A 14,101-nucleotide genomic window follows, 5' to 3' on the forward strand; every position below is an offset into this window, starting at 1 on the left:
GATAACTACCATCAATCAATTGTTTTTTTGTTTTTCATCAACTCCTATTATCTTTTCCTTACAGGAATTTAATCAAACTTGACTTGTCCTATAATGTGATCAACAATCTCTCAGGTTTGAAGAAGCTTCATGGACCTGGCTTTAGTTTGCAAACCCTTTATCTCCAAGGAAACCAGCTCAATTCCCTAGATCATGTGATTAACTCTGTTACTGGATGTGTAGCGCTTAAAGAATTAACATTGTCACAGTATGGAGAATCTAATCCTGTGTGTGAAGCAGTAGGCTACAGATCCAGTCTACTTGCAGCGTTGAAAATGCTTGAAGTATTAGATGGGTTTGACCGGAGAGGGAACCCAGCAGCAGTAAGAGACGATGTGTTGAGTATTCCAGGTACCATTACTTTCAAGTAACAAAATACTTAGCACTAAAGACAATTCAGTAAAATGTTCAAACTTGTCATATTGACAAACTGAGCTCTTGTTTTTATGCATGCATGCAAAACTGAGTTCCACAAACAGCAGTAAAATTAGTTCAACAGACATTGTTTAGGACAAGTCACAGTGTTAATTGAACCCATTTTTGCAGATGGTTGTAAGAACAAAGGCCAGGTTGTATTCAACTACTTGAGTCAAAAAGTTGTTTGCAATTGCCCCTTAATTTAGATGGATTTTTGTTAATGATGTGGGCTATTGTGACTAACCAAAGTCAACACTATTTTGTTGTTTTGAAGAAATGGATGACTATCTAGAATACCTGAGATCAGAAGGTTCTAATGACAGCCCTTTGGTAAGTTAGCTTAGTGAAAAAAATAAAAACAAGTTTAAGTCTGCCATGAAAGGTGTTAGTCATTGTGGTTTGAAATGATAGCTCAAATTACTCATTTGTCTCATCATTGTGTAGATCGCATTTCAACCGCTATCCTACTGGTCTTCATTAGGTGATGGTGTCAACTGGCTGTGTATCGATATAAGTAGCACCATGGTTGATGGTGATTGGTGCATTTTCATCCTTGCTACGGTTGTTAGTGAATGGAGGATTTTGATCCTTGTTGTTCAGACTACTTGCTGTTCCCTCAGTGAACAGAAATCTTCCTGTTGTCTCTTGTATTTTACCTCTAAATTTCCTCTGAATCTGGTAGGTTCAAAGTGGTTATCTGATATGATAGTGTTCATTTGCAGACACTATCAGGTGATATGGTAAAGTCACAATTGAGCCTAATGGGCCCACATCATGTAGCAACTAGGAGTATATTGCTACTCCCCTCTGGACTGGATGCTAGTCCATCACAGGGTTACCCCTGGCAGTATGTTGCTTGTACCTATTTATACACCTGGGTGAAGAGCTCAACAATGTGGAGCAAAGTTCCTTGTCAAAGGAAACAACACAGCAATATGGCAAAACTACCAATATGGAATAAATCTTCTGTAAAAGGGACTCTTGTACTTATTTTTTAAATTCATGGGTGACAAGTGGCTTTCATTAAGCTTAAATCCTGTGTGTTTGTCTTTTTCATTTCAACTTTTGTCTAAAAGGTCAAATTGGTGAGCTATGATTTTAGTGGCTTTTGTTTGAAGGAAATTTATTGGTGAACAATAAAAACAATACAGAGTTTCTGTCTTGGGACCATCAGTATCATAGTCTGGAAATTTGGCCTTCTTCAAAACTGGCATTTGAAGTGATATTTGCTCAAGAAGTACAATAGTCTATCCAAAGAAACACTCCATTTAGTGTCTATAATGTAGGAGAACCAACTCCTGTAATGATCTCCACTCAGTCACTGTTCATCAATGTAGTTTCCAGGTTGCCATATCAATATTGTTAGAAAATGAATGTAAATATATGAAACATACATTTTGAACTGCAGATGAAAGATCAATTAGAAGAAAGATCATTGCAGTTGGTACGCAACTTAAGAAGCTGCGAAAAGAAAACCTGAAAAAAATTTTCAGGCTTTCTTTTTGCAACTGCTTAAGTTGCAAACCAACTGCGAGGATCCTTCTTCTAATTAATATTGTTAGAAATCGGACCGAGTTCATTAAACACGACGTAACAACAACGATTTCATAAACAGGAAATTTTAGCTTTACAATCATTGTGCTTCATACCAGAGGACCAGAAACCATTTTGACTGTTCAGTCAGTCTGATCTGTTTTTGTCCACAAAGGATGTACCAAGTGCCTTTTCTGAATTTTCTCAAAAATGACTGCCAAAATGAGAAAGAAATCAAAATAATAAAAATTATACAGGATAATGATGTTGGAAAAAAAATTATGACTCAAAATTCAAGACAGGATGGTTTTTAGATGTCAACTCACCAGTCCAGTGTAGTAATTATGCCAGTCCAAAGTGGACAAAGTATCATCACACATTAATTTACATTCCGGCGATAAGAATGGATTTTGTTGCTAAAATTATCAAATCTGCTTGGTTAAATCATAGCTAAAGGGAAGAATTTCAATTGAAACCATTTAGAATGCAGTAGCAAAGACATTATCTTTCATAGTAAATCCAAAGTGGATTCTTGGAGTGTAGAAGTTCATCCATATTTTTTTAAAATCCAACAAGCCGGCCTTCTGTCTGTTGTGGCGCTTCAGGTGCAGACCAGCCAGTGTCAAGCCAAAGGAGCCAAACATAAATACTCTGCTCTCTTTTACAGAAAGATTCCAAGTATAAAGTTGTGACTCCAAGAATTGACTCAGTGCTGGATAGATTCCATCAGCGAGGGCCACTTTCCTCAGAAACTGATACTGGAGAGGAAAAAAGGACAGAGAAGCCAGTAATGATATCACAATAGGCCATTTTCATGATGGTGTCACTTGACTACAACTACCAGAATTCATTTTGTTTTCCTTTTCAAATTCAAATTTTGTAATCCCAGTGGAGAGCAAAGAACAATAGCTCTAATTAGCACGAGAAAACAAAAAACTGAAGGATTCTGGTAGTTGTAGTCAAATGACACCATAGTGAAAATGTCCTATTTATCATAAAAGTATATACAAATAAAATCTAAATGGTATTGGATTGGGACAATAAGAGTAAATTCTATAGAGAACGATCTACAGGTCATTAAGGGTGCTCTTTGATATAACTTAACATAATTTATAACTTTACATAATTATTTATAACTTAACATATAATAACCTCTATAACTTTAGATAACAAATCTTCTACAACTTTTAATAATAATGGACAACAAAGAATAATGGAGACCAAAAATAAATTTAAACAGAAAGTACAATAATTGTACTTACTTTTTTATTTGTTGGACTTTGCCTTGATGCTAAATTGCCAGCTGCTGAGTATGTGACTGCGGGTTCTTACCTGCAAACATTGAAGCTGTGCATGGAAATATGTAGGTGGCTCAGATACAAGGGGATCAAGGAGTCCGCGTTTAATAAGACCGCCCGTTTCCGGCATGGTTGCCTTACCTCCTACCATCTTGACTCTGCTTTCGTAGCGCCATTGTGCACAAGTTTTCCCCATCCATTTCTCTCAGCACATGCCCGCTCCACCCCGTTCACTAAAAGGGCCACCTTAGGGAGCCGGGCATCCGTTAGTCGGCATACATGCCTAAACCACCTGAGCCACCTGGTAATAAGGATTGTGTGCATGCTGTTACAGCCGCATCGTCGCAAAACCTCAGCATTTGACACTCTGTCTCTCCAGCGCACCCCCAGGATGCCCCACAAGTTTCACAGATGGAACGCAAGGAAGTAATGGGTTGAATAAAAACAAACAGCAAAGTAAGCTCCTCCAGCAACTGAACTGTATGAAAGTTGCAAAATATTAGCAATGAATGATAGAAATTTGTTATATTCAAATACGATTTAGTTGGATTTTTTTTTTTTGTCATTTTTGTAGCAGCAGCAGCCGTCTGTTAGAGTGAGCTTGTCTGCTGATCATGAAGTTCGTTTGGAGACGCTTGAACATCAGCTCACTCGACTGATCCATGACACTGTAAGTTGAGGTTTTACAAGGAGTACTTTCATTTGTCACAGCATTCAGAAACATTCCTTTCTTGTTTTAATTTGTTTTCAGGAAAGAGCCCATGTTTCAAAACAAGCAAGGAGAAGTGCAGACAGAGTGGGTAGGTTCAGTTTTCGCCATGGAAAGCAAAGCTTTGCTTTTGTAGTAATGTTTTTTTCTTTTGTGGCTATGCAATTTTGCCGACAAACGTGAAGACCACAAGTTAATTAAAAACAACTGTAGGACAGCCCTTCTAAACTTGAAACAACAAAGCTGTTTATACGAGAGAAATTACACTGCGAGCTTCGATAAGCCGTGAAGTACAGGACAGTGTACCGCGGTTAGGCATGATTGTCATTTTTCCTTGCATTTATGCAGTAAGTTCGTGACTTAGCTGATCTGCAGCTTATTTCTCTCATTTATATTTATTTTTATATTTCAAATATTGTAGTGGAAATGCACTTAGCTACGAAAAGCTAGTTTTACACGCATTCCACTCAGAAATAGCGGGAAACAAGTAATAATCAAATTAAACATAACAGGTTAAAAATCCCATCTACAAGATAAAGCCGTGACAAATGTAAAAAGGTGGGTGATTTTGTACAGAACAATACTTTAAAGAGAAGCAGCCTTTACAGACAACAGTATTTCTTATTGGAACCGTCTTGCTAGAGTCAGGTCCCTTTTTAGATCTAAAGATGGTTTTTTCCGAGGGTCGCTTTTTTCCGTCGTTTTTGCTGCTTTTAGGGGTCGTTAATTTACAGTTTGATTGTCCTGTATAGTCAGTGCTTCATACCAGAGACTATTGATTCCTAGTCTTCTTTGTTTTATTAGAAAAAAGCAATTCTGATGATTCTGAATCGAATGAACATCGTGATAAAAGAACAAAGCAAGTTCAGCGATCACCCAAAGCTAAACGGTTGGCGCGAGCCCCGGCAGTGTCCAAGAAAGGTCCAGCAACTAAGGTACGACCCCAGCCATCAGTGCAAGTGACAGTTGATTCAACAAGCTCTACATCACCAACAGATGAACAAGTGAGAAATCTGGCCATAAAAGGAAAAGCAGTGCAAGGACGCTCTGTCAGGGATACAAAAGATGACGAAACATTCCTGGTTAGTTGATCGCTCACGGCGAAATAGATCAAATAGATTGTCCACCTTGTGCCCTTTGACTGGTTAACAGTCATTTGTAATTATATCAATATACTTGTAAGGAAACGTTTTTAATGTTTTCGAAGGCATTCCTCGGAAGAAAAAAACTTCGTTTTAGGATGTATAATTCGTCGGAAAAATTCTTTAGGATATTTTAGAATATTAGACCGAGAGTCCTACAATTTGTTTTGTTCAAGAAAGATAAACTGACGGTGTGGAAAAATTAATGTTGCGTACCACAACAACCGTTACCTGTCTTTCCTTTTCATCGTGTGGCGGAGATGTGGTTTTTGATCGCTTTGCTTGTGTTCAGTGACTCCTGATTCAGTTGCAGCTCTGTAGAATGATACCTTTTTTTTTCTAGTCTCTCATTCAAGAGCTAGACTCTGAACGCGAGCGGCGGTGGAAAGCTGAACAAGCTGCGAGGAAAATGGTGGATGCAATTAAAGAGCTGCAGCTCAAAGGTTTAGTGATAAACTTCTTTTGTTGTTATTTATATCAGTTCAACTTATAAATCAAGCTTTCCGTCTGACACGCCGTCTGTAGCAAGCATTTGACATGTTCGATACAACAAGTTCCAAGGAAAAAAGCTTGCAACAGTAGATAATCCAACTCCTCCTTCGCTCCATTTTCAACTGAAAGATTCATATGTTAATTAATGAAAGTAAGTAGATCTGCTTTACTGGAAACTGAGTTAATATTTCCTACCTTATTAGACTGCGGGCAGTCGTACTTTTTTCCTCATGCGCGCACATCTCGCGGCTTTGCCGCTCGCTAACCCTATAATTTTCTGATGGTTTTATCACGTGCGGGAACATATTGTCGCTGAGATTCAAATTCAGTGATCATCAATCCAAGTCCTTGGTTGCTTATAATAGTCATCTTTATTTTGTTGCGAACAGAGGCAGAAGAAAAGAAACTAAGGGAAGCTTCACTTGCGGCCAGCAGTCGATTAAAACGTGTTTTGCTTAAGGAGAAGGAAACCAAGGAGTCTTTACAGAAAGCTTTAAATGAAGCGAAGGTGGGTTGGACAACACACCTAAGTCTATTTGTTTCAGTTCTGGTTCTCTCCAATGGGCTCATTTGAAGATCTATCTAAACGATCTGGCGTGAATTTTCTACTGTATTACTCTTAATGGTGATACTTGGTCGTATAGATTTATAGAAAAGAAACTTCACATTAATACCCGTTATCATCAGTCATACTTACTGGTCGGGTAAAAGGTTTTTTATTGTGTAAATCTCTACGGCTGGGAATTAATTAACTTCACTTATTGTCATGAAGTAATTAATTTTACCTTGTGGGTGACCAACTACATTTTCAGGGACAAAATGTCGAACTAAGCGAAGAAATAAAAAGTTTAAAAGAGAGCGAGGAAGAGCAGCAGAGAGCTCTTCGAGCTTTGGAGCAAGCCACTACAAAGATGGAGACGGAAAAGATCAAACAACATGCTGAGTCGGTTAGTCATAATTACAGTTATGCATGTAACCATGCCAACGGCACTGAAGGATTTGAGGGAATCACTATCTTCCTTTACTTGTCCGTGTATTCAGTTTCTCCACTGTGTTGGGGATCCGCTTTGTCTGCAGTTGTCTTAGAGTGATTTCCATTTGCCAGAAAAGGCCGGCCATATCGGTCAGTCTGTTAATCGAATGCGTCATTTTGAAGGGATGGTGTTGCAAAATCTTGGAAAATAATTACTCCGAAAATGGTCCGCGCTATTTTGAAGAAATTCGAAGAACTAGGATAAAACGCATCCTTCAAATCGGTATATTCCTTTTACGAACTGATCGGACAAGCCGGCCAATTCTGACAAATGAAAGTGTCCTTATTAAAGAGATTTGGGATTATATTTACGACAAACGGCAAAAAGGATCACGTGAACACCATTATCCTCCGTTCGCCGTTTTGTGGTTCTTAATCAATATGAGTAGTTTCGCGTGCGTTGACATCAAAGGCCAGAATTATTTTGCACTGTTTTCGTCTATTTACTAATTATTTGAGCGGGATAGTGGCGAAGAAATGTCCCGAGCAAAATTGTAATCCTTTTGCTGAGCGATTGATTTGCTCCCTAGCCGTCACACGTGCCTTGACTCTGTTCTTCTGTGCTCATTAAGCTACATTTCATAATTGTGTTGTTACAGGTTTCCCATCTTCAACAAGAACAGATGAAAGTTGGTGCCTTAACAAAGGAGACAGAGCTGTTAAAACATTCAGTTAAACAACTTAAGGGTCAAGTTCATCAACTACAGGAACTGCTTGCCAACAGAGAGCAGGAACACAGGTATGAACTGTTTTGTTTACAAACTTGAGGAAAGTGATGATGTTAAAACGATTCGTTTGCCTTCAGAAAAGCCGTGGAAGGCCTGGTACGAGTTGACAGTCAGGAGATGAGGGTGATAGTGGATCGGGAGATAGCTAAACAGGAGAATTTTCATCAGCAGATCATTACAGAATATACACACAAGTAAGTTACCAATTAGAGATCTCGCGACTATATTTTCTGGAAAGGATTATTGTTGCTAAGGTATAATAACTGAGTCATGGTGCTAACTTTGGCAAGTTTGAGGTTTTCATAGTAATTGAACAACAAGAAGTGAAAAGTTTCCTGGGAATTTCAGCAAGCATTTGAAATAGGCTCGCATTTGTCTGTTGTATGATTCTTTCTCAGTTTGAACTAAATCATCTGCACGAGCTGTTCAAGCAGTGAAATTTAAGCAAAAAGCCCATTCTATAACTTTTCAATTTCCTATTCTCAAATCGGGGCATTTTTTTGTCTATCGCTTCAATTGTAAAAATAATCTTTTGGAAGCAAGTGCGGCGGGAATGACTCAAATCCAAAATCGATTAATATTCGGAATCCGAGGGCGACCGAGTGTCACCCTCGTTAAACAAAGAAGGTTTATTTTGTGGCACAGAAGAATCTTCAAAGGGTTCGTCGGTTTGGTTGTTTATTCAGTGTGCTGACTGTGGTCTCTTGAATGCATTATAACAGGTTAAACAAGCGCGAGCTGGAATATGCCGCACTTGAGGACGAATTTAGAATGGGTTTACAAATCGAGGCGAATCGCTTCAGAGAGGTTGGTATTACTGATATATTTTTTTGGTTACTAGACGTCACTTAATAGGCCTGTAGGAATGAGAACAACAAGCAGATTATATAGATTATACTTTTCTTTTTTTTATAGTTGCAAGAAGCGTTTGAGCGAGTAAGTGAGGAATGCGCTCAACAAAAGGAAGCTCTACATGCTCTTAAACAAAAGGAAAGCAAAGCCACTCATATGGTCAATGAGCTCACAGCGGTAAGCGACTCTCTTTTACCTTGTGTTACGGCCACCTTTTCAATGTTGCACCTGTGAAACCCTCTTCTCTAAGAATGTTTTTAAGTCCGCAATCTCCATGAGACGCGATGTTTAGCAGCCGTGAAACGTTCTTGTGGCACGTCTCACTAACTCACGAGTTCTTTGAATGGTAACTTTACCAAGATGTCCCCAACCCGACTGTTGTTCTTCAACTGACTTTTTGCACTTGATCTTAGATGGTGAAGGAACAGCGTGGGAGAATCACTGAGCTGTCACGAGGAAGACAAGAAATAGTCGGGGAGTACAAGGTTTGTACGGACTCATCCCTGACCTCGGTGAACTTATTATTTTCAGTTATCAACCGTAAAAGTCATTTTCTAATCTTGTGCGGGAAATCTGGCAAGAACATAGACGTTACCAGCTGAGGTAACCCGACCCCACCCCCACCCCAGGAGTCACAATCATGCCCACCTTGTCGTCAACTTTGTCGTTGTCTTGTTTTCGCAGGAGAGAATTCAGAGTTTAGAGAAACAGCTGAGTGAAGCTAGTAAACAGCTTCCCAGACTGGAAATACTAGAGCAGGTCAGCTAAGCACCATACGTATTTTTTCTTACAGTCCGTAGACGCAAGAAAAGTTTTCTTTTTTAAACAATTGATTTGTTCACGCAGTTGGAAGATTGTCCAACTATTCTTCCTTGTAATTTGTTTGTCGTTTCTTATTTCTCTTTTCAGGACAAAGCTAAGTTGTCGGCTCAGATTCGAGCTCAAGGATCAGTAATTGAGGGTTTGAGAACTGAGAGAAAATTGTGGAGCGAAGAGCTTGCACAACAAGGTACCACAGACTGACCACCCAAACAATTAAACCTGAGGAAAATTGCCCCATTTTGTGATTCCTCGTAGGAACTTTGTAAATTTTGAATGTGTGCTCGTGTTAGCTTATTAATGGAGATATTTATTAGCTTATTTGTGCAGTTTCAGTCTGCTGTCTAGGCCAATGCGACGTTAAATATTTAATTTTCCATTTCTTGGTTTGCGTTGTTTTGCTATACATAAACTGAAACTTAAGTTTCAGATTTTCGTTTCCTTATCTTAGCCACCTTCCATGTTAGCTTCAGTTCAAAACCCTGGCGGGCCAGCGCAACATATTTTCTTTTCTGTTTCCTTCGTCCAAACTTTTGAAGCCATGCTAAAAAATATGTATATATTTATCCCATACCATCAGAAAGCTAGAAAGCCGTTGCATATTCTACGGTATGCAACGGGAAGTATTCCACGAAAAATTCCCGGCGTTCCTCGCGGCCTACAAATTTTTCCTGTCGAAAGATCGATTGAAGAGCCTGCGACATTTTAATTCAGAAAAACATTTTAATTCAGAAAAAAAAATTACTGTCAGCAACGAAAACATGGAAGAAGAATACCCCCGTTTTGACCTTAATTTTGAATTCCTGGAACCAGACGTCGAACAGGAAAGTTAATTCAATGAGTGGCATGGGATAAATTAGTTATGCAGTGCTTTCTTCGTGGTATAAAGGCTCGTGTGTATACTAAGAAAAATGAAGTCACGAGTAGGATATTTCACGGTATACTACTCGAAAGCATTGCATAACAAGTATTTATTCCATCACATTTATTCCATTGCGCATTCGTTGTTATTAGGGGCGTCTTTAGCTCAGGATCGCGGACGAATGGAGGCGCGTATTGAGGCACTGACAGCTGAAGTCAGAGAACTAAACAAAGAATGCCAGGTAACAAATGTTTCCAATAATAAAAGGCTTCTCTGTAATACTGGGAGTGTGGACCTCTCATTGCTTAGTCCATCTTGTAGTGAACTTGTTTACATTGTTGTCACTGGAAGGTTCAGCTAGTTTTGTTTCATCCGTGCAACTTGTTTTAAAACCGTTCACCGGTTTTTTCAGTATGTTTTCCATTGGATGGCTAATGTTGCATAGTACGATTATTTGCACTGTACAAAGAAGTGCATGAATTAGTTTTTTGGTTGAATTTGAAACTTGAATCGACAATTTATCTCCGAAGGTTTTGTACATGTTTTGTAGAAACCAATGTAACAACTGTCCTTCCCTTACAAGTGGCATTTTTATATTTGTTTTAATGTATGAATGTCCTGTTGACTGCTTTTATATTTGTTTTACTCTATGTATGTTCGGTTGACTGTTTTTATATTTGTTTTACTGTATGAATGTCTTGTTGACTGTTTCAGAACGCTAATGAAACGATAAGCATCAAGACCAAAGTGATAGAGGACCAGACAGATTCAATACGAAAACTGAAACAGGTCAGTTTGCTAACAGCTGCATGTAATGCCATACGAGCTAACGGGGGAATTTAAAAGTGCGAATATATTTTATGGCTTATGCTTTATTTTTTTTAGAAACTTGCTGATCAAGACTCCGACTTGCGTCAGAAGAAAGATGAAAGCTTGGCACGTGAAAGAAACCTTGAACAACAGTTGGCTGGCGAGACTGCTGCCAATCAGGAGCTACAGGTCAGATCTGCTTCGCAATTCTCTTTTCACTGTTGCATATGGGGTACAACTTTACGCAATCAGTAGCCAGTGGGGAGAATTTGGAGTTTCATAATCTAAAGCGTTGGATTATCTCATTATTGGTTTTTTTCAAGATACAGTCAAAGAAATAGTTTCCATGAGGTCGTGAATTTATGACGTCACCGTTCGGCTAAAAGAGAAGCCATTAATTCTTCCAGCGAAGAGAATGCCGTGTAAATTTATCACAAATGGCTGATCATACAGTGAACCAGGACACCACTCTATCCCTTACGCGGAGTAGTTTTTTTAACTCCGTTCCGTGCTTGACGCCTCTGTCAGAAGTAGCTGACTGTATATTTGCGTCTTATTTTTGTTTTTTTTTTTTGTCTGTTTTTGTGTGTTTTTGCGTATTTCACGATAATTGAAAAGGAGCAAGTGGATGCACTTATGGATCGGAAAGAATCACTCAAACAAGAATTGAGCAAGGTTCAAGAGGATCTTCAGACCAGTAAAGAAAGTCACAGGTATTGATATTATCTGATATTATCGAGTCTCATTTACAAACAAAGAAACACGGGTTTTACTAACGGCACTTCTCCGTCAGATTGCTTCACAGTCGGCATATGTTTCTTGCCTGTACTTCATACGTGTTAGTTTTTTTTTTTTTTTGATCTTACAGGACATTGAAGATAAAGTGGCAGGAGAAGAGTGAGCTTATAAGTCAGCTGGAGAAGGAAGTTGTTAATATGCGAAACAACTTTAAAGAAAAAGAAAAAACTCTGATTGAAGAGAGAGACAAAGCTATTAAAGCAGCAGAGTACGTGAGATATGACTGTTACAAAAATGAAACATAACACTAATGATATTATTGCTCGAGTTCTTGTCCATTCTTTAGTGAAATTTTGTCTGAGCAGGCAATTGATAGAAGCTGCGGCATGTTGCTTAGAAACCATACACAGGGTCACGCGGCATCTGTCCATGCGCTAGTGCTACATGCATTTCTGCAATGAAGACTTGCGGCAAGCAGCTCTTGTTGTCAATAGTATATTGTTGGTAAAGGTGAATGAACAGTGCATTCTGGATTTTTTTGTAGAAACGTGTGGAAACAAATTATATTATATTCGAAATGCATCATTACTGTAGTTCTAATTTTTATCCTGTGAAAGTTGGATGTCATGTGGAACGACGGCAGTTCCGTTCCGTTCTCCCGCCACTTGCTTGTTTCATTGTAATATTTAATTGTGTTATTTTAAGTTTTATTGTATATCAGTTAGTACGCGCGGTGTGATTGGTCAATTTTGCGGGCTGTATTTCACTGTACGGCCCGCTTAATTTGAACGTTTCCTTTCCCGCGCGCCCGATTAACCCCAGAGATATAAATAAATATCTTACTAACCTCGTTTTCTCGGTCCGTACTGTAAGTTACGGATCCTCATTTTTTCCCGTTGATTTATAGCCCGCGTGCTTCACGCTTGGGTCAAAAATCAACGGGGAAAACTCGGTCCGCAACTCTCGAACTCGGTTAGTAAGAGGTACGTAATAATTTATTATGTCGCGAATTCATTAAATTAAAGTAGAATGGTAGGGAGAGGATAGTCGACTCAGTTCTTATTGGTATGATTGCCTAGTGGTCTTCCGCCGATGTTTGTCCATCATTCATGGCAATAGAAATCTTGATTATTCTCCAAGGTATCGAAATTCTCTTCTGTGCAAGTCTGTTGAGTTGAGAATAACGAATTCAGTTTCTTTTGGTTTACCCGACAGCCACTCTTTTCTGCTTTAAGGTTTCTTGCTACGCATTTCTCCTTCCAAATATCCAGAAACATCTGAGAGCACAATATCTTAGCTGCGGAAACTGTTGCAGGCGAACGTTTTGTGTAGTTTTTCAATCGTCATCTTATTTGTTTTTCTCTTTGAATATTTAGTTCTGCTGTGGAAAGGCTGAAGGCGTGTGATGATGTATTCCGCAAACAGCTGGAACAGGAAAGGCAGGCTCATGAGCAAAACATTCGAACACTAGACAGCGAGAAACAACAGAAAATAGAACAGGCCAATAGCAGGGTGAGAAACCGAGAATATCACTTTACTAAACGGTAAGAAACAACAGAAAATAGAACAGGCCAATAGCAGGGTGAGCTGGTGAGAAACCGAGAATATCACTTGACTTTCTAAAACGTCTCAAACCTGAAAAGAAAAATTTAACATAAAAAGCACTACTATTGCTACTAAGGAGCTTTCATTGCACAATTTACAGTCTATTGTTGTCCTGTATACAGCAAACATTAAGACTTTTGGTTTGAACTGTTTCTGAATGAAGGATTTAAGCTCTTGAAAAACAAGTCAATGTCTCTTTATCATTCAGGAAGCCACGATCACTAAGCCTACTAACTCGAATCGCTCATGTAATAAAAGCTATCTCTATTTTGTAGGTTTTGGAAGTAGAGGATGAAATGCGCATACTTTTACAAGAGAGTGCCCTGACCAAGAAAACTTTAGAACAGCGGCTCAAGAAACTCACCTCGGCATTCACAGAAATTCAACACGACTTAGCTGAAACGTGAATATCGACTGCGCATGCGTGTCTTCTTTCAAAGGAGTATATGAATAATTTTTTTTTGTACAAATTGAAGAACACAAAATAAAACGAACTGTTTTCCCAAGGTGGTGCTTTGATGTTAACTATATTATAAAAGTTAGGCGGGGGGGGGGGGGGGGGTAAATTTGATGTCAATTGAATCGATAAAGTAAATAGGCTAGGGTAGGGTAGGTTAGGGTATAGGCTAGGCTATAGGTGGTTTACATGTTAGAAGAAGGAGCTAGGTTGTTGCTGAAATCATGGTAACATGAATGAATTAGGTGAATGAAAGCGTTTTTAGTTTGTTGAATGTCTTATTCGCTTGATAGTTTATGCTTTTTAGATTTACGTTCAACATGTCACGAATCATTGCAATGTACGTTAGCTTCAAAAATTACACTTTGTTCATTTACACATTTGTGTTTTGCATAAAGTCCGAAAGTTGTACACTGCCCATGTATAGACACAATACAATGCTGTTATTCGTAATTTCTTGGTTTTGTTCCTTCAGCGTTTTGGTGGCGTCAGCTCAACGGGTTTTGGTACGAACGTCGTCTTCGTCAGTCTTGTTTGCAGATTTTCATCCTCGCCGTCGCTGCTCAA

At 38.8% G+C, this 14,101-nt stretch overlaps 1 protein-coding gene across 1 annotated transcript in view; it reads left to right on the plus strand.

Moving 5' to 3' along the window:
- LOC146456296 (leucine-rich repeat and coiled-coil domain-containing protein 1-like) overlaps positions 1 to 13,583 on the plus strand; it is a 14,864-nt gene extending 1,281 nt beyond the window's left edge. The window contains exons 2-24 of the mRNA XM_085093206.1: positions 65 to 390; positions 731 to 786; positions 2,657 to 2,776; positions 3,862 to 3,957; positions 4,039 to 4,087; positions 4,801 to 5,078; positions 5,482 to 5,581; positions 6,020 to 6,138; positions 6,443 to 6,577; positions 7,263 to 7,402; positions 7,469 to 7,585; positions 8,114 to 8,198; positions 8,307 to 8,420; positions 8,657 to 8,728; positions 8,928 to 9,002; positions 9,153 to 9,252; positions 10,077 to 10,165; positions 10,639 to 10,713; positions 10,810 to 10,923; positions 11,353 to 11,447; positions 11,603 to 11,740; positions 12,849 to 12,984; positions 13,353 to 13,583. Coding sequence (XP_084949332.1) covers positions 65 to 390; positions 731 to 786; positions 2,657 to 2,776; positions 3,862 to 3,957; positions 4,039 to 4,087; positions 4,801 to 5,078; positions 5,482 to 5,581; positions 6,020 to 6,138; positions 6,443 to 6,577; positions 7,263 to 7,402; positions 7,469 to 7,585; positions 8,114 to 8,198; positions 8,307 to 8,420; positions 8,657 to 8,728; positions 8,928 to 9,002; positions 9,153 to 9,252; positions 10,077 to 10,165; positions 10,639 to 10,713; positions 10,810 to 10,923; positions 11,353 to 11,447; positions 11,603 to 11,740; positions 12,849 to 12,984; positions 13,353 to 13,484 — 2,761 coding nt within the window. The 3' untranslated portion in view covers positions 13,485 to 13,583. The remainder of the gene's footprint in view (positions 1 to 64; positions 391 to 730; positions 787 to 2,656; positions 2,777 to 3,861; positions 3,958 to 4,038; positions 4,088 to 4,800; positions 5,079 to 5,481; positions 5,582 to 6,019; positions 6,139 to 6,442; positions 6,578 to 7,262; positions 7,403 to 7,468; positions 7,586 to 8,113; positions 8,199 to 8,306; positions 8,421 to 8,656; positions 8,729 to 8,927; positions 9,003 to 9,152; positions 9,253 to 10,076; positions 10,166 to 10,638; positions 10,714 to 10,809; positions 10,924 to 11,352; positions 11,448 to 11,602; positions 11,741 to 12,848; positions 12,985 to 13,352) is intronic.
- Positions 13,584 to 14,101: the final 518 nt, after the last annotated feature.

This window comes from Pavona decussata, unplaced genomic scaffold, assembly GCF_977016875.1.
Source record: "Pavona decussata unplaced genomic scaffold, jaPavDecu1.1 SCAFFOLD_258, whole genome shotgun sequence".
NCBI lineage: Eukaryota > Metazoa > Cnidaria > Anthozoa > Scleractinia > Agariciidae > Pavona > Pavona decussata.